This window comes from Colobus angolensis, unplaced genomic scaffold (genome assembly GCF_000951035.1).
Source record: "Colobus angolensis palliatus isolate OR3802 unplaced genomic scaffold, Cang.pa_1.0 Scaffold292, whole genome shotgun sequence".
NCBI classification, from domain to species: domain Eukaryota; kingdom Metazoa; phylum Chordata; class Mammalia; order Primates; family Cercopithecidae; genus Colobus; species Colobus angolensis.
This window is the reverse complement of record NW_012116177.1, coordinates 1,581,334-1,606,555: the sequence shown is the minus strand read 5'-3', so window position 1 is coordinate 1,606,555 and position 25,222 is coordinate 1,581,334. Positions and strand designations below refer to the sequence as shown.

The 25,222-nt window shown below is 35.6% G+C and overlaps 1 protein-coding gene across 1 annotated transcript; it reads right to left on the bottom strand.

Annotated features, from left to right (window-relative positions):
- Positions 1-440: 440 nt before the first annotated feature.
- LOC105516857 (cyclin-dependent kinase 7-like) lies at positions 441-13,998 on the bottom strand. The gene is given in 4 exon segments (XM_011949207.1): positions 441-966; positions 968-1,011; positions 1,013-1,614; positions 13,995-13,998. Coding segments are annotated over 4 exon segments (1,005 nt in total). The 3' UTR covers positions 441-611.
- Between the last annotated feature and the right edge of the window lie 11,224 nt (positions 13,999-25,222).

Below are 25,222 nucleotides of genomic sequence, written 5' to 3'. Positions count from 1 at the left end.
ATTTGTCCCTTTATCCTTTCAGTTCTATCAGTTATTTATATATTTTGAAACTCTAACATTAGAAGAATATACACATAGAATTGCTATTTTTCCTAGATTAAATTATCCCTTTATTACTATGTAATATCCCTTTATGTCTCTTGTAATCTTTCCTGTTCTCAAGTCTACTTTATGTAATGCTAATATACCTACTTCAGCTTCTTTTGACAAGTGTTTACATGGTATACCTTTCTCCATCCTTTAATTTTGAATGTATCTATAGCCATATATTTAAAGTGAGATTCTTGTAGATAGAATATACTTGTCTTGCTCTTGTTAATTCAATTTGGCAATAGCTAGCTCTTAACTGACAAATTTACACAATTTACATTTAATATAGTTACCAATATGATTGGCTTTAACTTTACCAATTTGTTTTTACAAATGTGTGCTATATATTCTTTTTTATTTTAAAATACATTTAATAAAAATAACCCATAGTTTTATATATTTTACATGTGTAGAATATTTACAAATTCACTTCTACAGCATTTACTCAATGTTTACTATTTTTCCATTATTTGCCTTTTTGACTATTTCATTCAGTAGTAAAATGTTGTCCAGTGTTCTCTTTAAAAAATTAGTTTCTTGGGCAATCCTCCCTGTTCCAAGGCCTCTGTTCTTTTCCTTTTTGTTGCCAAAGCCGGATTTGATTGCTCCTTTAAGGTTTCCACTGGACAGTTGGGTCTTGGTAGCTGACATCCAGGTGTTGGCCCTGGCCGGTTACTGAAATACTTCATTTTCAGTGGCTGCGTGGCCGTAATTCGAGCACATGGATCAAATAAGAATAAGCCTTGTATGAGATCTAGTAAGTCGTCTCCTGCTGCACTGAAGATGTGATGCAACGGGATTCCAGGGAAACTCTTAAATGTCACATAATCTGGAAGACTACACATGTCCGGCCACTGTTCCTCAGTTGGTGTACCCAAATATTCTTGTTAGTTGATCAAGGTCTGAATCTCCTGACAAAAAAAGGAACCCTTAGAAGTAACTCTGCCAATATACAGCCAACAGCCCACATGTCCACACTCACACCATACATCCTAGCTCCAAATAGTAATTCAGGGGCCCGATACCACCTGGTTACAACCTGATGTGTATAAGCTCTACTGGGGCTCCCAAATGATTTGGCCAGGCCAAAATCTGCCAGTTTTAGAACTCCATTTTCATCTAGCAACAAGTTGTTTGGTTTTAGATCCCTATGTAGGATCCAATGTTGATGTAAATATTCTAATCCTTGAAGAGTCATCAACATGCAGGCTTTGATGTGTGATGGTGTCAGCACAAGACTATTATCCTTTATTATAACCTCTAGATCAGTTTCCATAAAACCAAAGACAAGGCTAATATTAGATTTATGTCCAAAAGCATCAAGGAGATCAATTATATTTGGATGACTTAGCTCCTGTAATAATTGTATCTCTCTTAAGGCTGTTCCGCTTATACCATCTTTAGCTTCTGATCTATGTCCAAGTCTGATTTTATTAATGGCAACAATTTGGTTGGTATTCTTATCTCCGGCCTTGTAAACTGTGGCAAACTTAAAGCCTCCAACAGCCACTTCCGTCCACCAGGCTCCATCGCATTAGTATCTATATATTCTTTTTCTCTTCCTTTTTCTACTATCCTTCTGTGTTAAGTGAGCATTTTAATTATTCAATTCTATCATCACTATTGGCCTATAAGACAGAGCTTTCTGAATTGTTTTTACTATTTTTTCTAGGATTTACCATATACATGTTTAAGTTCTTACAGTCTAAATTTTAGGAATATATCATTTCAATACGTTTTAACAGCCACACATCACTTCCTTCCACTAATTCTTTGTGCTATTATTTTGTTATGTTTTACTCCTAATTATGTTACAGTCTCCCCACTGTACTGTTACTATTTTTCTTCACTCAATTATCTTTCAGAAGTATTTTTAAATGAATTTTTATATTCTCACATCTTTACTATTTAGAACATTTTATCAATATTTTGTATAGATCCAGATATTTATCATGTATCATAATCCTTCTGCCTGTAAAACTTTATCATTTCTTATAGTACAAAACTTCACTGCCAATGAATTTTCTCATCTTTTGTCTACTTAAAAAGTATTCTATTTTATTTTCATTGCTAAAAGATAGTTTTGTAGGGTATAAAATTTTGAGTGCGTTAACAGTTTTTTTTCTTGTACTTTAAAGATATTGATTTATTGCTTTCTGCCTTATTTAGTCTCTTACAAGAAGATTGCTGACATTCTTATCTTTGGTTTTCTATATGTAATCGTGTTTTATTTTTTTCCTTTGGATGCTTTTAAGAGTTTATCTTCATATTTGGTTTTCAGAAGTTTAGCTTTGATGTGCCCAAGTATTTTTTTTTTTTTTTATTTCTTCTGCTTTAAACCCTGGCTTTTTAAATCTGCTGTTTGCTATCTTTCATTAATTTTGGAATATTATTTACTATTATCTTTTTTAATATATTCTGTGCCATAGTCTCTTTCTTCTCCTCATAAAACCTCAACTATATGTATGTTAGATTATTTGATATTATTCTATGGCTACTGAATATTCTATTCTCTTACTATTATTGTTTCTTCATTTTTTTTTCTTTTTTAGTTTGGATAATTTGCATTGATCTAACTTAAAGTTCAACAATTCCTTTCACTGCTACATCCAGACTGTTGGTAAGTCATTCAGCAGAAAATTTATCAAATAAATTCTTCTTCTCTGTTTAGCATGTTTTTAAAAAATTTCTAGCATTCTCACTTGATTTCTTTTTAAATTTCTATGTACCTGCTGAAATTTCTCATTTGTTCATACATGTGTTAATCTTTTTTACTACACTCTTTAACATATTTAACACAGTTGTTTTGAAATACTTCATCTAAACTACCATGATCTCATCACATCTTGGTTTGATTTTGTTGACTCCTTTATCTCTTGATAATGGGTAATTTGTCATAGTCATTGTTATTGTTTGTGTGTATCATATAATAACACACTGAATGTAGACATCATGGCTAAAGGAAAAATTGAGAGTGAGGTAAATTTGCAACAGGAAATGGGCACACTTCTTATGGCAGTTCGTTAATATGAAGGTTAGGTCAGTCTAAGTAGTAGCTGAACTCAGTTGATTGTGGTTGTTGTTCTAATTACCTCTGATTAACCATAGACTTCAAATTCCTCCAGTCATAGACTACTACTACCTTGTGCTTAGGTTGAGGCACCTAGGGTGCTGGAGGGTTTTAACAGTATTTTGCTCCATCTTCACCTTTTAGCAGACCTTGCATCCCCATGCCACAGAGTGGGTCCCCATTCAGTATCTTTCCCCTTTCCCAGAGAATATACTGCCTGCATTAGCTTGTTTCTGCGTACAAGGCTTTTGCAGGTGCCAGGGGATTTCTAGTTTTCTTATTTTAGCCTTCTCTTCCTTCCTTCCTCTCTCATCATGATAGCCAAGATCTACCTTGCTTTTTCTTCAGTGTAAGATCATGTACTTAACTTTTCTATTCTATTCTTAGTGAAATACAGCATTTCTCATCTCCTGCTACTCCAATGGCAGCCAAACTGGTATCAGGGGTGTATGGAGGTCGCCTGCTTCTCTCTTAGTGGCAACACCTTTATTTTCATGTGAGGAAAGGATTCAGAGCAGGGTTAGACATTGCACCTTTCCCTCAACAGCAACCAGTCGTATCTACATTCCTGCATCACCAAAGAATTTGTCATGCTTCCAGTCCTACTAAGGAGTACCTGGTTAGGGCCCATGAACAAGCATTAGTGGGTGCTTGCAGATTCTCCTTTGTATGGGGTTTCCATGAGTTCTCAACTATCATGCTGGCCTATTGGGCCTTTAAGTATTTTTTAAATATTCAATTTGCATTAGTCAGGATTCTCCAAAAAAAAGAGGACTAAGAGGATGTATATAAAATGATTTATTATAAGGAATTGGCTTATGTGATTATGGGCACTGAGAAGTCCACACCGAGGGGAACCAATGGTATAGATCCAGTCTGAGTCTGAAAGCCTGAGATGCAGGAGAACCAATCATATCAGTTCCAGTTTCAGTCTGCATCTGAAGGCAAGAAAAGTCTGCTGTTCCAGTTTGGAGGCATTTAGACAGATAGAAATAATTCCTTCTTAGCACTTTACTCTATTTAGGCCTTCACAGATTATTTTTTGTGGTTTGTTGTTGTTGTTGTTTTAGTAGAGACAAGGTTTCACCATGTTGGCCAGGCTGGTCTCAAATGCCTGACCTCAAGTAATCCACCTGCCTCTGCCTCCCAAAGTGCTGTGATTACAGGTGTGAGCCACCACACTGGCCAGATCTTCACAGATTGCATGAGACCCACCTTCACTGAGAAGAGCAATATGTTTTACTCAGTCTACTGATTCAAACGTTAATATCATCCAGAAACACTCTCACAGACAGACTCAGAATAATGTTCAACCAAATATCTGGGCACTCATTGGCCTTGTTAATTTGGCACATAAAATTAACCATCACACAGTTGTTTTCTTTTTATCTGATTGTATAGCTTCCATCTCTTTCTACTTTGTTCTGCCAAAGGCAAATTTAATGTGGTCCACCTCTCCTGGAGGGTCTTGACATCCTCTGAAATTCAGTGATCTTAGTAGCTTTGAAACTTCAACTATCTGATGAGTACAAACAAGACATACTTTTGTAGATTAATTATTTTTATTGTTAGAGTAGGAGCTTTTTATATCCAAAGTAGAAGCAGCTTTCCCAAATAGTCTTAACATTCAGGGTAAAAAAATTTTGAATCAAGTCATGTTCATTGAGCACCTGTCAGTTTGTTTGATTTTTTTCAATAACTGAAAAAATGAGTTAGCGATGCAATGTCTCTAATCTTAATGCATTACAAATCTAGTGCATGAGATAGGTTGTGATGTATATAAATAACACTAACAGTTTAGTGAGAATAAATTAATAATAATTTATTTTAGCTATTTAAAACAGTAGTACCACTTGCCTCATTACTCAGTTTATGATATACTTTTATTTCTATATTTTTCACATGCAAAACATTTATAATGGCATTTTTACCTTATTCCTGTTATTACTTTTAAGAATAAAATTGACCTTTTTATTTTTTGAATGATCATGCTTGGCTTCTCTGAATGAAGCCATAGAATTTCATTCCTAAATTCTAACAAGCTAACATCATGCTTAACTAAATCTTTTCTTTTATGAAGAGTTTAGAGAACTAAAATGTGATGGCCTTAAGCAAGTTGTAAAGATATGCATTGTTTTCTTTGCTGAATAAAAGCATGGACATAGAAATGTAGCTTGACAGGGATTGACTACATTTTTATATTAATGTTTCCCTCATAGTAAACATAAAAACAGACCCTCTTCCCACAATATACATTACTTATGTATTACTATATAAGAGTTTACTAACATAACAATTTATATTTTTGAAAATTATGTAATGGAGATCTAAATATTTCTTAATTTCAATTTTTCATTTTTTAATTTCATATTAACAAATAACTTTTTTAAAGTTTAGAACATAAATACATCTGTGGGACCTTGAAATGTTCAAACCCTCTTGACACAGTGCCTATAAATGTATTATCAACAAAATGATCTTACTCCCACCTTTTTAATCAAGGCCAAGAGTGATGGTAAAGACGGAAAAGGTGACAAAGGCCAAACCACTAGTGGCCACAGCTCCATAGTTTTTGGATGAAATAATGTATACACTAAAACTAGCAGAAAGAACCCCATTATACACCTCAAAGGGGAAAGTGTAGGTGTGTCAATAACAGATCATGCATGTTTATAGTTATTTAGATTCATGTAGTTAAACATGATCATCTAAACCTCACTTGTAATATGTTTGAAAAAATAGATGAAGACAGTATCATTGGAAACTTTCCATACTGATAGCTAAGTTCTGTACTTCTGCTACAAAGTTGAAAAATGTGTCCTAAAAGGCAAATATATAAAAACATTCCTGTGAGAAGGGATAGCAAATTGTTCCAAGCCTATACAAACCTTGGCAGGTACAAATCATGTAATAGCTGAGCATTCCATTAACAATTTAGAGCATTCCATTAAACAATTCCAAACGTCATCAGAGTTTCTCCAACATATAAACCATATTTCTATTAAAATCTCCCCCATTTTTGACTATTTGTTGTTCATGCTATTGCTGTGGATGCCAAACTGAAATCTATAGGAATTAACCAAGACAAGTACCTTAAAAATTGAGTTCCCACCCCCGCTATACACAGCAATATGGCCAAAAATGCCTTAGCATGAAAACTATTACAATTTTGATTTCTTGAAATTTTCTGGAACCTTGCTGAAAAGGAAACTGTTGTATGAAACCGTTATTTCAAAGATCCATTTCGACTCCTCTGAAAATTATTAACTAAGAAGTAACAGCATCAAGTTAATTTTGTGGGCAGTGGCCAATTTCCACTTGCTCTTCTCCCTCTGTTTTCCCTGCTACAAACAGTAGAAAGATGTCAGTGCAGTTGGCTATTCCCTAACAGTAAAATTCCCCTTCCATTCTAAACAGTTCAGCAGACTCTCAGTACAGAATAAACTAATGGTCATGGGTCAGAGCCCACAGTTCTTTGCTCTTTGTCGTGTTAATTTTTAAAAATATATGTGATGATCATCTCCTGAATTTCAATTTCCTGAAGACAATATGACAAATTTATTTTAACTATTCTGATGCAGAAAGCTAATTAAGTAAACTGGTTCAGCAACTGATCATGTTTCACTAATTTCAACCATCTGCCTCAACATTTGTTCCTATGTGTACCAGCTTTCATAGCTTCTTTCCTCTAATAGCAATTAATGAAACTGTTAATAAGCTACATATATCATACACTGTTAAAACAATTTACCAAAGGGTAGCATTATGAGACAAATTATATTTAACAATTGTAGAAGAATGACTCTGATTATCACATGTACAACATCAATTAGATTTTTAAAATTTATGCTTCTCAATTAATTATCTAACTAATTTGGTGCACATTCTATGTATAATTTGTAATTTTAAACTCCTGGTCAGATTTTTCCATCATTTTTACATGCTGACTGCTTATATGAGGCAGATATTAATGAAACATAACCTCTCTGCAAATTACTGAGCCTTGCTTTTATTTTCATTCATTGTGCTTTTTCATAATAACTTTTTCGACCGGGCGCGGTGGCTCAAGCCTTGTAATCCCAGCACTTTGGGAGGCCGAGACGGGCGAATCACAAGGTCAGGAGATCAAGACCATCCTGGCTAACCCGGTGAAACCCCGTCTCTACTAAAAAATACAAAAAACTAGCCCGGCGAGGTGGCGGGCGCCTATAGTCCCAGCTACTCAGGAGGCTGAGGCAGGAGAATGGCGTAAACCCGGGAGGCGGAGCTTGCAGTGAGCTGAGATCCGGCCACCGCACTCCAGCCTGGGCGACAGAGAGAGACTCCGTCTCAAAAAAAAATAGAACTTTTTCACTTACTGTGCAATGCATAAAAAGGCAAATTGTACTATTATCCAGTTTTTGCACTATATTCAAAGAATGATATGATATATGCACAAACATATATAATAATTTTAATTTTAAATGAGGTTAATTTATAAATATATTTTACAAATATCCTTTAAAAAACAGTACACCAAAAACCAAAAAATAAATGGCTTTTATAAAGTAAGTCCTATCTAAATTAAACTTCTACAATAGCATTATGGATCTGGTAACTCCTGTATAAATGAAAAATACAAAATATGATTTGACTTTGCCAAAGATTTGGTATTTATTTTCCTGGTAATTAAAAAAAATAAAAAAATGAACATTTCTTCAAAATATGTTTTATAAATACACAATATTGATGAGTAAGTGCTAAAAGCTCAACTCATCAATACTCTGTAGCTCTCTGTTTAGCCACTACTCTGTCCAAGGGTATGTGAGTGCACACACACTCACACATATTCAAACTCATAGTCTTCTCTATTATAACCACTACTTTTGCTTCCATAACCACATTTACAATATTATTATAGAGGAAGAAATCCTGTATATCATGACATCCAGGACATTTTTACAAAGCTCCAAGATGTGGATGATCCTACACATTCCTCCCCCTAATAAGCTGTGTGGACAGCATAGACCTAATCTAAGAATTTTCAGCCTGGGCATCATGGCTCATGCCTGTAATCCCAGCACTTTGAGAGTCTGAGGCAGATGGATCACTTGAGGTCAGGAGTTCAAAACCAGCTGGTCCAACATGATGAAACCCATCACTACCAAAAATACAAAAATTAGCCAGGTGTGATGGCACATGACTGTGGTCTCAGCTACTTGGGAGGCTAAGATGAGAGGGTCGCTTGAACTGGGAGGCAGAGGTTGCAGTGAGCCTATTGCACACCTGCACTCCAGCCTGGGTGAGAAAACAAGACTGTCTCAAAAAAAAAAAAAAAAACCCTAAGGATCTTCAAAATACTTTTTACCAATTTGTAGCAGATGATATGTACAAGAAAAATACATCTGAAATATTAACAGTAAAAACATATACCAAGTTTCCAAAGCAATTTAGCAAAAAGTCTATTCAGAGTTTTAATGAATCAGAGAGGAGATACATTTATAGCTTAATTCCCATCTGACATAGTTTGCATATCTGTCATCACTCAAATCTCACATTAAATTGTAATCCCAAAAGCTGGAGGTGGGGCCTGGTAGGAGGTGTTTGGATCATGGGGGCACGGATCCTTCGCAGCCTGGTGCAATCTTCATGATAGTGAGTTCTCATGAGATCTGGTCCTTTAAAAGTGTGTGGTACCTTCCTCACCACTCTCTTTTACTTGCTCCTGCTTTCAACATGTGATATTCCTGGTCTTCTTTGCCTTCTACCATGATTGCAAGTTTCCTGAGGCTTCATCAGAAGCCGAACAGATGCCCAGGACCATGCTTCTTACACAGCCTGCAGAATCGTGAGCCAATGAAACCTCTTTTGTTTATAAATTACCCAATCTCAGATACTTCTTTATACCAAAGCAAGAACAGCCTAATACATCATTCTATACTACACTATGTTCACTCTATGACTCAGGTTTTTTAAGACTGGAGATGACTCAAGGACTGATAAACTCTTTTTTTTTGGTACACTTAACAAAAGTCTCTTTACAAGAAAGACATAAGAGCCTTTTGAGAAGCAGCTCATTCTAAAGCAGGAAAGAGGAAGAGCACTAATTTGGCTCAAATACAAAAGCTCAACACCTGTGAGGTTGAATACAGAGGAGGAATCACCACTCAGGCTATCTCTAGTTCATTTCCACGAATGTGTGTTTTATCTCATTTAATCTTTGAGTACATAAGGTTTAAAGAATTTCGGCAAACATGAAAGCATGACCATTAAGTTATGCAACTTCTTGACTGGAGACATAGCTAGTACTGCCTGTACCCAGTCAACAAATGTCTATCAATTCTTCCCTGCTCCTCGCCCAAATTGCAGATTATAATTGTCCTTCTCTGTTTCTTAAATTTAAAGCTAAGCTATTGAAAATACCTATAAATACATCTCATGAGAAAAATTACTTCTTAGATTATTTGATATTATCATTTCTAGTGATAAACAAGTACATATTGGTATGGTGTAGTTAGGAGCAAGGGTTGAAGGGGTACAATGAGATGCCAAGCAGTCTTGGTTCCCTTGTGTTTTGCATATTTTTAAACAGCAAAGAAATTTATATTGAAACTATTACTACTTTACTATTGTCATATAAAGAGAATTGAGATACCCAAAGAATAATAATCAAAATAATGCAAATGACAAGAATGAGATTCTTGGAAGAATGAGGAAAAAGGAATTGCTAAAAGTATTAAGCAAAAATGATAGAATAGTTTGTCCTCCTTTAAACCTGCCCCAATTTTATTGTATAAATAACTTACATTTTACAATGGATACTCTGTATCTTAATTAAAATAATCAGTTTGAAAATCCCCTAAACCAGAGAAGCAATAAAAATACTGAGAAACACTGCCTTCTTCAAATCATAGGAGAATAATTCCACCCAGCTATCTTAGTCTGATTTATTGTCACTAAACAGAATGCCACAGACTGGGTAATTTATAAACAGTAGAAGTTTACTTGGCTCATGGTTCTGGAAGTTGGGAAATCCATGATCAAGGGGTCATCTGGTGAGGATCTTCTTGCTGCGTTATTCCATGGTGGAAGGGCAGAAGGGCTGTGAATTCCCTTGCAGTCACGGCAAAAAGAAGACAATGAAAATAATGGTTTCTACTACTCTTTCTTTTCAGAATCCTGAGATGAGAACCTCTTGTGGTGAGAAGCACCAACAATCACCACAGAGGGTCCCCAGATTAGCTACTCCTCTAGGGAGAATTAACTCCTGAGGTAATCTCAATTCTGGCTCCATTCCCCTTATCTAAAATAATCTCTCAACTTTGACCTTGATAACGCTGGGAGCGAATAAAGATGAAGACACACATCACAAATCCAACAAGTACCACTCATTGACTGGTAATGGGAAATTTGGTCCTAAAGTTTCTATAGACCAGAGATATTTAACTCTGCAGGCTTCCTGTGAATAAACACCCCATATCCTACCCTCTCTTTGTCTACCACTCTAAACGTGGCCACTCAGCAGCCATCTTCCTTTGTAAAGGTGAAGCAGAAAAGTTCCAATGAGAAAAGTCATTGACAACTTTGCTTGTTGGTAGTACACTAGTCATTTTTCAACGAAGCCTTCAAAGACTCAAATGTATTATCTTGAATACAAAGAGCAAAATCTAATATCTCTAACATTATCAGGAAAATCAACTGTTTAGTATAGGTTTTTTTCTCTTTTAACAATGTTAATTTTGGGTGGTTTTTTTTTTGAAATTTTTCAACCAAGCCTTCAAAAATAACTCAAATGTATTATCTTGAATACAAAGAGCAAAATCTAATATCTCTAACATTATCAGGAAAATCAACTGTTTAGTATAGTTTTTTTTTCTCTTTTAACAATGTCAATTTTTTTTGTTTTTGTTTTGCTTTTTTGGAGACAGGGTCTCATGCCCCTCTCCCAGGCATGAGTAGAGCAGCATGATCATGGCTCACTGCAACCTCGATTTTGCAGGCTCAGGTGATTCTCCCACCTCAGCCTCCCGAGTAGCTGGGACTACAGATGTGTGCAACCACACTCAGCTAATTTCTTTGTACTTTTTGTAGAGAAGGGGTTTTGCCATATTATTCAGGCCGGTCTCAGACTCCTGGGCTCAAACGACCCACCTGCCTCGGCTTCCCAAAGTGCTGGGATTACAGACATGAGTCACCATGCCTAGGCAACAATGTCACTTTTGAAAACCATATTTTTAAGAAAATTATTTGACCGTTAATTATTTAGGCTGTAATGACAACCTGAGTTTTTTTTTATTATAAATTAGTGAACTGTTTATAATGAAATAATTCCCTAATAACTCAGAAGACATATAGAGCCCTTTCCTCTAATAAATTGCCCCTAATATGCTTCTCTTTTGCATAAAGAGTCCTTTGTCCTTCCTCTAAATTGGCTGTTATTTCTCACCATTGTCATTATATTACTGCTTCTCATCTGCTCCCTTACTCTAGGTACAATTGTCTGGGTAAGGTTTTGAAAGTGTGCCAACCTCTTCTCTGGAGTAAGCTCTGGACTGTCATTTATCATTTAGAGGACTTTTTCATTTACTCCCTGGTTCACAATTTGGTTTCACACCACAGACTAAAATCTGCCTTCTGGACCCATTGAAGTTCGCCATATTGTATATGTTATTGTTGTTTTCCCAGAGAGCATCATATGTTTAAAATAGATTGACTTGTGTTACCATAAATAAGAAATAAGAACTTGCCAGGAATTTAATATATAGTCTAATGACCTTAGAGAAATGCAAGCAGTTTTGAAGTTTCATTCTCACAGGCATTTTTGGTTTCCACCAAAAAATGACCTTTAAATAAGAAAAATATAGCTATTTTCATCGTGGCTAGCTCTGGCTCTTTAAATTAGGCCAACTCAAGTGCATACATATACCATAGATCCTTAAAGCAAGACTTAGGTATCCACCAGGGTTTATAGCTTTTATTGTGAACCTCCTCTTACTTATTCCCAATCTATTCCCTCATTTTATTTCTACTAAGGCTCAGTCTTCTGGATCTGTGACTCCTGACTTTATTTCTGCTTATGGTATTTGAGCTTCAGTTTTGCCAGTGAATCTGGTTTGGCTACTATTCCCATTTTTACTCCATGGGTTACATCTGGTAGAAATCTCTTGCTACAGCTCCAGGAAACACACACACACACACACACACACACACACACACACACATATCTAGTCACAGGAACCCATATATCTACCATTCACCCTGTACTGAGAGAATATTTAGACTCCCAATCTCAAGGTCGTTGTGCATTACAGCAAGTTCAACACTTATTGATAGTTTGCATCAATAGGAGGCAAGTTATCCTATATCTTCTGTCAAAGTGAAAGGCATGTGAAATGGGAAAATGGAAAACATTATTTCATGACTTTTTTCTTTTTCACACGTATTTAACCACCTCAGGATTAAATGTGCAGAAATGCAATCAGAAACATGAATAGAAAGTTAGTGATTACTTAATAAGATTATTTAACTTTTTCAGAATCATGAAAATTGCCAGCCACAATTTTTAACAATCTGCTAACTACTCCATAAGATAAAGCAACAGGATGTTGAAGGAGTCTTTTCCTATTGTCTTGGAAATTTTGCTGAAGTTTCAATAATGAAAACAGTAGGTAATAAATACATTCACTTTCTGAAAATAAACAAACAAGAAAAACTAGATACACCTATGCTAGACTTAATTAAGATTATAGAAACTATCTAGTGATTTCATCACACTGAACCATTTCCTGCCTATAGGAGAATTGATAATAAATTAGAAAGGGAGATTGAAATAGATCATCAAGATAGACAGTGCTGTGTCAATTCATTTCCTTTCCCCAACCTGTAAAGAAGAGAAAGGAACTGCTCCCCACTCACAAGCAAAGAAAGATTGGCATGCTTGCCAGTCAGACAAGCATTTAACTTTCCACATGAATATTTGCTAAGCTCTGACAATCTTGGAGAATCAGAAGTGAGTGAGGTGATTAGGTGTTTGGACAGTTTGTAATGTGTCTGAGGGAGATGGAGAGCATATGAACAAAGAGATTGACTTCTACTTCCTGCTTGCAAAATTTTGAGGGCAGCAATATGAGTGGAGTGTGAGAGATGGGCAGGGTAAGGAGACCATTCAGTTGTGAGGTCAGCTTGTCCTTACACCAGTTGGTGTGGTCAGAAAGCATTAAGTCCCCTTAAGCCAAATGATCACTACTTACAATAGCTGGGCTCAGAGCAAGTTGATGCAATTTTGCCCAAGATGGCTGCCTTCTGCCTTGAGAAGCTCCAATATAAGTGGCTAAGTGGGTTGTTCCCCCAGTGTCAGAAAGTAAAAGGGATCAGGCAGAGCTCAGAGCTCATTGCTCTGTCTTTGAATGTGAGCAGGCCCTAAACAGAGTTTGTCATGTATGAGTGTAATCTCCTGGAGAAATCGTCATATGTTCTGGGCAAGAAGCAGATGACTGCCAAAGGGCTTTAAAAATTCTGAACATTCAGCATGAATTCATAGTGGATCGTGAATGATTCTAAAATTTGTCTTGAAAAAAAAAAATCCATGATAGGCTATGCTGCAAAAACAGGTTTATTATTAAAATATCACCAAAAACCCTATGTTTGAGCATTCTAACACATTTTGTACTATCAATATTCTATGCCTGCACAGTGGAAACAAAGAAGGAAATGTGAGTAAGAAAGCCCTAAGTAATTTTTAACAATGATAAAGGAGCTTGATTTAATGTTAACAAATGCAGATGTTTCAAGTAATGACTTGGCCTTTTGAAAAGACGTTAAGGGGGGCTCCTATGGTAATGCTGACAATACTTACGCATTGTTAGACCACTACCACAAAAAGACAAGGACCTAGCAGAAGTGACCACCCTCACTTATCCACCGACAGTACAAAGCTTGGGATTTACACCATCATCAATCAAAATACTATAATTGATTGCTAAATGTGAATTTTTCCTCTCCTTTCTAAAAATAGCCCTCCTTATTTAATACAACGAATCCACTGAATAAATGAAAGACAACCAAAATCTATTTTTGAACAAAAATTACAAATAATACTCCTGAAGCTAAAGTGATTTTCAGTTTCAAATGCAAAAACAGAAAGATAGAAATAAACATGTACATTGTTTAGAAGAGGTGGAAAGATTTTGAATAAACAAGTGATTTAATAAACCACATAGCTTATAATCCTTTCAAAATCCACTGTTCCTTTTCTACACACAACTATGCCAAGTTTAGATCCTTCTCAAATGTCACAGTTTTGATTTCTGAAATGATCTCATTTACAGATAGCAAGTCATATCTTTGTGTTTTCAAAATCTTTTAAGTTTATTAGAACTACTATCAGCGACAGTTTAAAAACAATTCCTGGGGCCAGGCACAGTGCCTCTCGCCTGTAAAGCCAGCACTTGGGGAGGCCGAGGCAGGTGGATTGTTTGAGGTCAGGAGTTTGAGACCAGCCTGGCAACATGGTGAAACCCTGTCTCTACTAAAAATACAAAAATTAACCAGGCCTGGTGGTGGGCACCTGTAATCCCAGTTACTTGGGCGGCTGAGGCAGGAAAATCACTTGAACCTGGAAAATGGACATTGCAGTGAGCCAAGATCACACCATTGCACTCTTGCAGTGCAACTTGCCTGGGCGACAAGAGCAAAACTCCATCTCAAAAAATCAAAAACAAACAAACAAACAAATTCCTGGGATATCCAACTGGAAACCCAACAAGTGACCTTGAAATTAACTTTAGATCCAACAACTTAGAAAAATCAAGAGGGAATAAAATAAGTTACATATTTTGGGGTTTTGTTTTTATCTCAGGATTTAACTGAATTCAGGATCTTTTAAAAACTCACATGTAGGGAGTTTCCTGCTTTTCTTCCTGGTTAAAAAAAAAAGAGATTAAAAAATGAAATTTAGTGCTAGAACCATATTCTCATTATCTTCTCATATTTTCATGTCTACTAAACCTATAGAGGGTTGCTAGGTGATTAAAACATACTTACATTTTCTGAATCCTAGAATTCAGTTTTAAAACATTTCAATGTTGGAGGAACATGATATCAACCACATTTTAAATACAGGAGTCAAAGCAAGTGCTGTGTTTTTAAGTCTAGATTCCATTTAGGCATCTTCTTTTTAAGCTAGTTAGGTATGTATGATAAGAAAGCATGGCCCAGCTATAGAAACACAACAAGACATGATTGGACTAAAATAAGCTGCAGAGTGGTTTTGTTTCTCTCCCATGATCTGGCAGGTCACACTGGGGAAGAATAGGTTGGGGGCAGCCATGACAGCTGACTCTCAGTCCGAATCCTTTGTAATGGAGGGATGATTGTTTTTCTGCCATCGTGTCCAAATGACAAAGGAAACAGCCAGAAAAATAAAACGTTTGCATCTGTTAAGTACCACCTACACCTGCCTACAGATCTTCATGACGCAGATTGAGAACAAAGTGCATATGTTACTAGGCAGAGGGGGCTGGGGTTCATAGCACGAATCCTATTGGCAGGGATGTATTTTAGTGAGTTGAATTATGCCTGTCTGATAAACAACATTTGGGTTCACCACAGGGAGGACTTGGAAAGAGAGGCTGTTCACAAGGAGATGCTGACACTTGGGGAAAAAAAAAGCACTGAGGAAATATAATAGAACAAAATCCCATTTAACTATTGATGATGACTTCTCCAGCATGAGGTTTTGCTGGTCATCACTATCATGGAAAAAGTTACACAGATACTGATATTCCATTAAAAAAAGACTCATTTCTTCAAATAACTATCACTATACCAATAGAATTCCACTGCAAAAAGACTTAAAACTTTCAGAGAATTTTAAAGAAATTTGGGGTAAATTCCTCCCACAGATTCAAGATTGTCACCTCTGAGTTTGTCTGAAATTTTGGATTTAGCTAGATGAGTTAGCTAACACTTATCTCTGAAGCTTATTTCAGACTCTTCAGTATAGTATATATGCGATTTATATGTTTTTATGTTTTTAATTGGCCTTATTCAGTAATCTTGCTAAATTAACTTTTAAATTGTAATAATTTATTTATAGATGACTGAGAATTTCTTAGTTATGCAGTTATATCTTCTGAAATGCAATGACAATTGTATTTTTTCCTTCCCAATTCTTGTACTTCCTTTGTCTTGGTTGATTGTATCAGTTAGGCTCTTCAAGACAACATTGAAGAATATGTAGTAAATTTGCAGCCATATTATTCCATTCTTCAAATCCAGATGAACGTTTTTGTCATTCCCCATTAGGTATTATATTTCTGGATGTTTTTGTAGATACTCCTTATTAAATTAAGAGCTTCCTTCTATTCACAGTTTGCTAAGATGTTTGATCATGAATGAGAATTGAATTCTAGTCTAAGCTTTTTCTATGTATATTGAGATGACTGTATGATTTTTCTTTGTTAATTTGTGAAGTCCACTGATTTTTAAAACGATAAACCAATTTTGCATTCCTAGAATAAACCTAGGGCCAGGCGCGGTGGCTCAAGCCTGTAATCCCAGCACTTTGGGAGGCCGAGACGGGTGGATCATGAGGTCAGGAGTTCGAGACCATCCTGGCTAACACGGTGAAACCCCGTCTCTACTAAAAATACAAAAAACTAGCCGGGCGACGTGGCGGGCGCCTGTAGTCCCAGCTACTCAGGAGGCTGAGGCAGGAGAATGGCATAAACCCGGGAGGCGGAGCTTGCAGTGAGCTGAGATCCGGCCACTGCACTCCATCCTGGGCGACAGAGCGAGACTCCGTCTCAAAAAAAAAAAAAAAAAAAAAGAAGTTTTCATTTCAAAGTTATGCTTGCCTCATGAAACAAGTTGAGGAATGCTTTCTTTTTATTTTCTATTAGAATTGCTCTAAACTGATGTCTTCTTAAAACGTTTGACAGAATTCAACAAAGATAATAAGTATATTGGAAGTATTATTTGTGGAGAGGTGAGATATTGTTTAGTCAGTTTGGTTTGATTTGGGTTAATTTGTTTACCTTTGAATTCAGAATTTAGCATTTTAATAGCAAATGATATTGACGGTTTATACACTTATTTCATATTAAAACTTTGTATTAATACTCATTTCTTATTTTCATTCTTGTATCAGTTTTGGTGAGTTTTGATTTTTTAGAAATTTCTCAATGTCATCTAAATTTTCAAACTTATTACTGTATAGTCGTTGATGATATTCTCCTTTGATATTTTTTGTTTCTGAAGGGTCTATAATAATATCATTTTTTCCCATTTCTTATATTTGTTATCTGTCCTCTTTTTTTTCTTGATCATTTTACCAAACATTTACCCATTTTATTAGCCTTTTCAAGTTAATCTATTTTATTTGCCTATTAGACTTCTGGCTTTGTCAATTTCTATATTTTTAAGAGGAGCATGGTTAGATTTAGCTTTTTATTGATACATAATATTTGTATATTTTGTTACATGCATAGAATATGGAATGATCAAGTCACGGTATCTGGGCTATCCATCACCTCAAGTATTTATCATTGCTATCTATTGGGAATATGTCAAGTTCTCTCTTCCAGCTATTTTGAAATCTACAATACATTGTTGTTAGCTATAGTAAATCTACTGTGCTATCAAACATTATTTCTTCTATTTAATTGTATGTTTGTATGTATGTTTTACCCATTAAACAATTTTTATTCATTCCCCCAATGACCCCCACTCCCCACCCCCAACACACACCCTTCCCAGCCTCTGGTAAGTATCTTTCTATTGACTACCTCCATGAGATCAATCTTTTTAACTCTCACATTTGAGTGAGAACACATGATATTTGTTTTTCTGTGCCTTGCTTATTTCAGTTCACATAATAACCTCCAGTTTCATCCATGTTGCTGTAAATAGCAGGATTTTAATTAATTTTTTTTATGGCCAAGTAGTATTCCACTGTGTTTATTTACCACATTTTCTTTATCTATTCATCTGCTGATGGACACTTAGTTTGATTCCATATCTTGGCTATTGTGAATAGTGCTGCCATAAATATGGGGTACAGGTATCTCTTCAATATACTGATTTCCTTTCCTTTGGATAAATACTCAGTAGTGTTATTGTTTGATCTTGTGCTGGCTCTACTTTTAAGTTTTTTGAGAAACCTCCATACAGTTTTCCATAATGGCTGTACTAATTTACATTCCCACCAACACTGTATAAGGGTTCCCTTTTCTCCACATCATCACCAGCATCAGATTTTTTTTGCCTTTTTAAAAGTAGCCATTCTAACTGGGAGAAGATAATATCTCATCGTGATTTTCATTTGTGTCTCCCTGATCATTAGTGATGTCAAGCAATTTTTCATACCTGTTTGCCATCTCTGTCTTCTTTTGAGATATGTCTATTCATATCTTTTGCCCACTTTTTAGTGGGACCATTTGTTGTTGCTGTTGTTGTTGTTTGGCTGTTGCATTGTTTGACTTTCTTATATATTCTGGATACCAGTCTCTTGTCAGATGAATCATTGTTAGGTATTTTCTCCCTATCACCAAGTTGTTTTTACTCTCTTGATTGTTTCCTTTGCTGTGCAAAAGCATTTTAGTTTAATATAGTCCCATTTATGTATTTTTGTTTTCATTGTCTGTGCTTTTGAGGTCTTAGCCATAAAATCTTTGCCTAGACAAATGGCCTATAGTGTTTTGTCTATGTTTTATTCTAGTAGTTTTACAGTTTGGCATCTTACTTTTAGACATTTGATCATTTTGACTTGATTTATATATATGGCAAGAGATATGGGTCTAGTTTCATTCCTCTTCGCATGAATGTCATTTTCCCAGAACCATTTATTGAAGAGGGTGTCCTTTCCCCATTGCATATTTTTAGCAACTATGTCAAAAATAAGTTAGCTGTAAATTTGTAGATTTTTTTTTTTTTTTTTTTTTTTTTAAAACAGAGTCTTGCTCTGTCGCCCAGGCTGGAGTGCAGTGGTTGGATCTCAGCTCACTGCAAGCTCTGCCTCCCGGATTTTAGGCCATTCTCCTGCCTCAGCCTCCCGAGTAGCTGGGACTACAGGTGCCCGCCGCCTTGCCCGGCTAGTTTTTTTTTTTGTATTTTTTAGTAGGGACGGGGTTTCACCGGGTTAGCCAGGATGGTCTCGATCTCCTGACCTTGTGATCCGCCCGTCTCGGCCTCCCAACGTGCTGGGATAACATGAGCCACCGTGCCCAGCCAAATTTGTAGATTGCTTTCTGTATTCTCTATTCTGTTCCATTGGTGTTTGTGTCCATTATATACCCAAACAATACAAACAATACTGTTTGGGTTATCATAACCTTGTAATATATTTTGAAGTCAGGTAGAGTGATGCCTCCAGCTTTGTTCTTTTTGCTCAGGATTGCTCTGGTTATTCAGGCTCTTTGTTGGTTCCATACAAACTTTGGGTTTGTTTTTACTATTTCTGTGAAAAATGACATTGGTATTTTGATAGTGATTACATCAAATCTTTAGACTGCTTAGTATGGTCATTTTAATAATGTTAATTCCTTTGATTCCTGAGCATGAGAAGCTTTTCCATTTATTTGTGTCCTCTTTAATTTCTTTCATCAGTGTTTTCTAGTTTTCCTTGTAGAGGTCTTTCATCTCCTTGGTTAAAGATATTCCTAGATATTTCTTTTTGCAGCTGTTATAAATGGGATTGTCTTCTTGATTTATTTTTCAGCATTTCATTACTGATGTATACAAATGCTACTGCTTTTTGTATGTTGATTTTCTATCTTTCAATTTTTCTGAATTTATGTATTAAATCTAAGTGGTTTTCTGGTGGAGTCTTAAGGTTTTTCAAAATATAAGTTCATGTAATCTCTAAAGAGAGACAACTTGACTTCCTCTTTTCCAATTTGGATGCCTTTTCTTTTTTTCTTTTGCCTGATTGCCCTGGCTAGGACTTCTAGTACTATGTTGAATAGAAGTGGTGAAACTGGGCATCACTGCCTTGTTCCGGTTCTTTGAGGAAAGGCTTTCATATCGTCCCCATTCAGTGTGATATTAGCTGTGGGTTTGTCATACATCACCTTTATTTTATTGAGTTATGCTTCTTTGATGCCTAGTTTGTTTCAAGTTTTAATCATGAAGGATGTTGTGTCCTTGTCTGGTTTTGGTAGCAGGGTAATGCTGGCCTCAGAGAATGAGTTTGGCAAACCTCCTTCTTCTTCAAGTTTTTGAAGTAGTTTGAAGAAAATGTGTGTTAATTCTTATTTATAAGTTTGGTAAAATTCGGCCATGAATCCATCCAATCCTAGGCTTTTCTTTGTTGGGAAACTTTTTAAAATCAATCTTGTTACTTGTTTTTGGTTTATTAAGGTTTCCTTTTTCTTCCCTGGTAAGTTGTGCTAAAAGAAAAAGCTTAGTTGAATTAAATTAAACAGTTTAACTGAGCAAAGAGTGATTCATGAATTGGGCTGCCTCCCGAGCCAGAGTAGGCTCAGGATTTCAACATAGCCACGTGGTGAAAGAAGATTTATGAACAGAAAAATGAAAGTGATGTACAGAAAATGGAAGTGATGTACAGAAATAGCTGGATTCATTACAGCTCAGCCTTGGCCTTATTTGAACACAGTTTGAAAAACTGGCCACCTTTAATTAGCCAAAACTCTGATTGTCACAAGAGTATGCTACTGTCTGCTTACAACTCCATCTAAGTTAGTTCATGATGTACAGAGAAACCTTTAGGCGAAACTGCAAGGAGGCAGCTTTCAGCTAAACTTGATTTAGAAGTTGTATGTGTCAAGGAATTTATTTTCTCCAGGTTTTCCAATGTATTCACATACAGTTGTTTAGAATACTCTCTGATGATTTTTGTATGTTATCAGTGATATCAGTGATAATGTTGCCTTTTTTGTTTCTGATTTTATTTAGGTCTTCTCTTTTTTCTTGATTAGTTGAGCTAGCAGTTTATTGAGTTTCACTGATACACTTTACATTATTTTTTGGTCTCCATTTAGTTCTTCTACTAATTTTGATATTGGTTTGTTCTTGCTTTTCTAGTTCCTTGTGGCATATCATTAGATATAGTGGGGTCATTTTTTAATCCATTTTAACTGGAAAACTTAACTTGTTTACATTTAAGATTATTGGTATGTGAGAACTCTACTCATCTAACCAATATTGAATCACCACAGCCTTTCAGGTAGACATGGAGATAGGTCAATGTGGCTCTAGGGATGTGGATGTATAGGGACGATTGGGCCTCAGGGCAGGATGCAGTCTGGTGAGGATTGGGCTCTGAAAATGGCATTGTGCTACAGCTGCTTAGGACTCAGGGGGTAGTGAGGGTGGGACCCGGTGTGAGCTCCCTCTCTGTAGCAATGCCATCACAAAATCTCCAGGTAGCTCCCTATGCTAGTTTCAGAGCCCATTAAGATTGAGGTGCTCTCCAGAGGGGCTAGGATTACAGGAGTCCACAGTGGGAATGTGGACTGCTAGGGATCTCTCATTTACATTTTCCTTACACTGGGGAACCTCTCCCAGTTCCCAACCAAACCTGGCCAGGCTGGCTGCCTGCTTCCTTCTCCTTGCACACCTCAGGTGTTTCCTGTCACTTCTGTGTTAAAAGTCCAGTGTTCTCTATTAGATGCTCTATTTTACGTAATATTTTGGTTATTCTTTGTGGAGGAGGCAAGTGCTGGATGCCTCTAGTTATCTTGAAGCCCCTTGTCAATCTCTCTCTTTTTTTTTTCCTTTTTTTTTTTTTGACACAGAGTCTTGCTATCACCCAGGCTGGAGTGTAGTGGCATGATCTCAGCTCACTGCAACCTCCACCTCCTGGGTACAAGCAATTCTCCTGCCTCAGCCTCCCTAGTAGCTGGGACTATAGGTACATGCCACCATGCCCGGCTAACATTTGCATTTTTAGTAGAGATGGGGTTTCACCATGTTGGTCAGGCTGGTCTCGAACTTCTGACCTCAGGTGATCCACCCGCCTCGGCCTCCCAAAGTTCTAGGATTACAGGTGTGAGTCACTCCACCCAGCCAATCTTTATTTTTATGAGTGTTTTCTATTATATTATTTTCAGATTTGTTTTAGTTTTTACTGTTTTCTATTTTTATTAGGACTAATATGTTATCTTTATCTTTTATTAAGTTAGATGTTTACTTCACTGATTATTAGCTTTTTCACTTTTTCAATATATCTATTTCAAACTGTACATTTCTCTCCAAACACAGCTTTAGCTACATCTCACAAGTTTTGATGTGCAGTACTTTTATCATTTATGTATACATTTTCTATTTTTCATTGTGATTTTTTTTCTTAACTCATGAGTTACTTGGAAGTATGCTACTTAATTTCCAAATATATGGGAATTTTCTGGTTATTTTTCTGTGGCTGATTTCTTGCTCAACTGTATTGTAGTTCAGTAGCATGCTGTACATTTACATTCCTTTGAAATATTTGAATCATAGTCTATAATAGTGTGTCTCTTGTAAACAGCATATCATCTGAAAATATTTTTAATTGATATATTAATCTCTTTATATTTAATGCAAATACTGATATTCATGGTTCAAGTATATTATTTTACTAATTGTTTTTCTGTTTGTTTTGCCCATTCTATTATTCTTTTTCTCACACTTTACTTTCAAGTGCATTGATTTATTCATTTCTTTAAATTTTTGTTATCATGGTAAATACATGTATCATAACACTTACCATCATAACCATTTTAAATGTACAGTTAATGTACTTAAGTACATTCATATAGTTGTGCAACCATCATCACTATCCATCTCCAGAACTCTTATCTTGCAGAACTAAAACTCTATGCCCATTAAATAATAACTTTTCTGCTCTCCTCCCCCTATGCCCTTACAACCACCATTTTACTTTCAGTATCTATGATTTTCACTATTGTAGGTACCTAATATAAGTGGAATCATACAGAATTTGTCTTTTTTGTGATTGGTTTATTTCACTTAGTATAATGTCCTTGAGGTTCATTCTTATTATAGCATATGTCAGAATTTCCTTTCTTTTTAAGACTGAATAGTATTCCATTGTACATATATACCACATTTTTCTTATCCTTTCATCTGTCAATGGACTGTTAGATTGCTTCCGTGTTTTAGTTAATGTGAATAGGTGCTATGAATATTGATGTACAAATATCATTTATAGATCCTGTATTAAATCCTCTTGGAGTATCTATCCATAGATAGAATTGCTGAGTCTTATGGCAATTCTGGTTTTTTGAGGAACAGGCATACTGCTTTCCATAACAACTTCACCACTATACATTCCCATCAACAGTGTGCAAGTGTTTTTGTTTCTCCTAAAGGATTGACGATTTTTTTATTCTTGCTTTCCCATTCATCAATATGAAATTTTTACATATGTTTACTTTTTTGTGCTTACTCTATAAATTGCAATGTACATTCTTGACAAATTTAAGTCCAGCTTGATACATTCACCATCTTCCAAACAAAGTAAAAAACTTGCAACGTTTTAATTCAAGTGCCTAAACCCCACATTATATGCCATTTTAATTTAATATGTTAATTATTTGTATTTTAAACTTTGTAAGACATCATTATTATTACTATTGTATTATGCAGTCAGTTTCCATTTAGATTTACACACATTTTAGAATTTTACTATTTTTGTGGTTCCTTGTTCTTTTCTGAATCTCAAAGCTTCAATTTAGATTTATTTTTCTTCTATTTTCCCTGAAGAATACTCTTGACTTTTTTTTTTTTTTTTTACTGTGAATGTGAGTCTACTGGTCATAATTTTCTTGGCCAATTTTTGTTTTCTGAAGATGCTCTTCTGAAAGATATTTTCATCAACTATGGAATTTTTTGTCAGCAGTTGTTTTCATTTTAATACTTTAAAGAATTAATTCCATTGCTTTCTGGTTTGTTTTTTATTGTTTTGTTGTTGTTTTTGGAGAATTCAGCCGTCAATCTAATTATTGCTTTTTTGAAGATAACCAGCATTTCTTCTTCAGCTACATTAAAAAAATTTTTTTTTCATCTTTTTCTGGATATTTTTTCTTTTTAAAAAATTTCTTAAGTGTTCTTTTCTTTTTCCTTGTATTGCTTGGGGTTTGTAGGGCTTCTCAAATCTTTGGCTTACCATCTTTTATCAGTTGCTTCTGCCCCATTTTTTTCTTCTCTCCTCTTAGACTTTGATTAAATGTATGTTAGCCCTTCTCACTGTATTCCTTGTATCTCTTACCCTCCCTTCTATATATTCTAATCTTCCACCTCTCTGAGCGCGGATGTCTAAAGTTCTTCTCAGCGGGTTAGCCTCACTGTGGCCTCTTTCTAAATTTAGCAATTCCAGGGGAAAATAATCTCTAACCACTGCCTTACTGAACTCAGCCTCACCTCTGTTTTCATCCACTTTGCTCGGCTTTCTCTCTATCTTGTTTCAATTCAAAAGAATTCAAGTAAATGTTTCTTTTTTATATATTATCCAATTTTTTTCCTCAGCAAAATGATGGATTGGATATATCTCAACCATCATCACTTTGTGCCTATAGTATGCAAAAGAAAAATTAATGCATTCTGAAGCAATACATTCCCACAGGCTGCATCATCTTCGTCAACTTTGAGAAGACATACACATCAGGAAACTGGAAACCCATCTAAATTGTATTTTTTGGTTGATGCCCTTGGTTTTTTGCATTAGACCTAATGACTACCATGTGAAATAGTAGAGGCAAATATATCCAACTTTTCATAAAGTTGTAAAATAGGTGAAGTTGTTTTTAGTGCCCTTTAGGATTATCTCCTCCAATGTCCACAGTTGTCAATTATGTCAAAGAAGGTTGGAGGAGGTACCTTGAGTCAAGCCAATTTTCTTTTTTCTCTGCATGTAAGGACATAAATGTATTAGAATACCAAATGTGAGGAAAACTTCAGAATTAATAATTTATTAAATAACAGTCATTAGGACTTCAAGATATTGTAGACTTGTGAAATAATATATTTGATGTTTCTTTCCATTGTTCCTTCAAATCACATCACTTAAGTAAATGCTTCAGTCCATTCCTAAGAAAAAGTACTATCTTTTAACAGCAGGAGCAA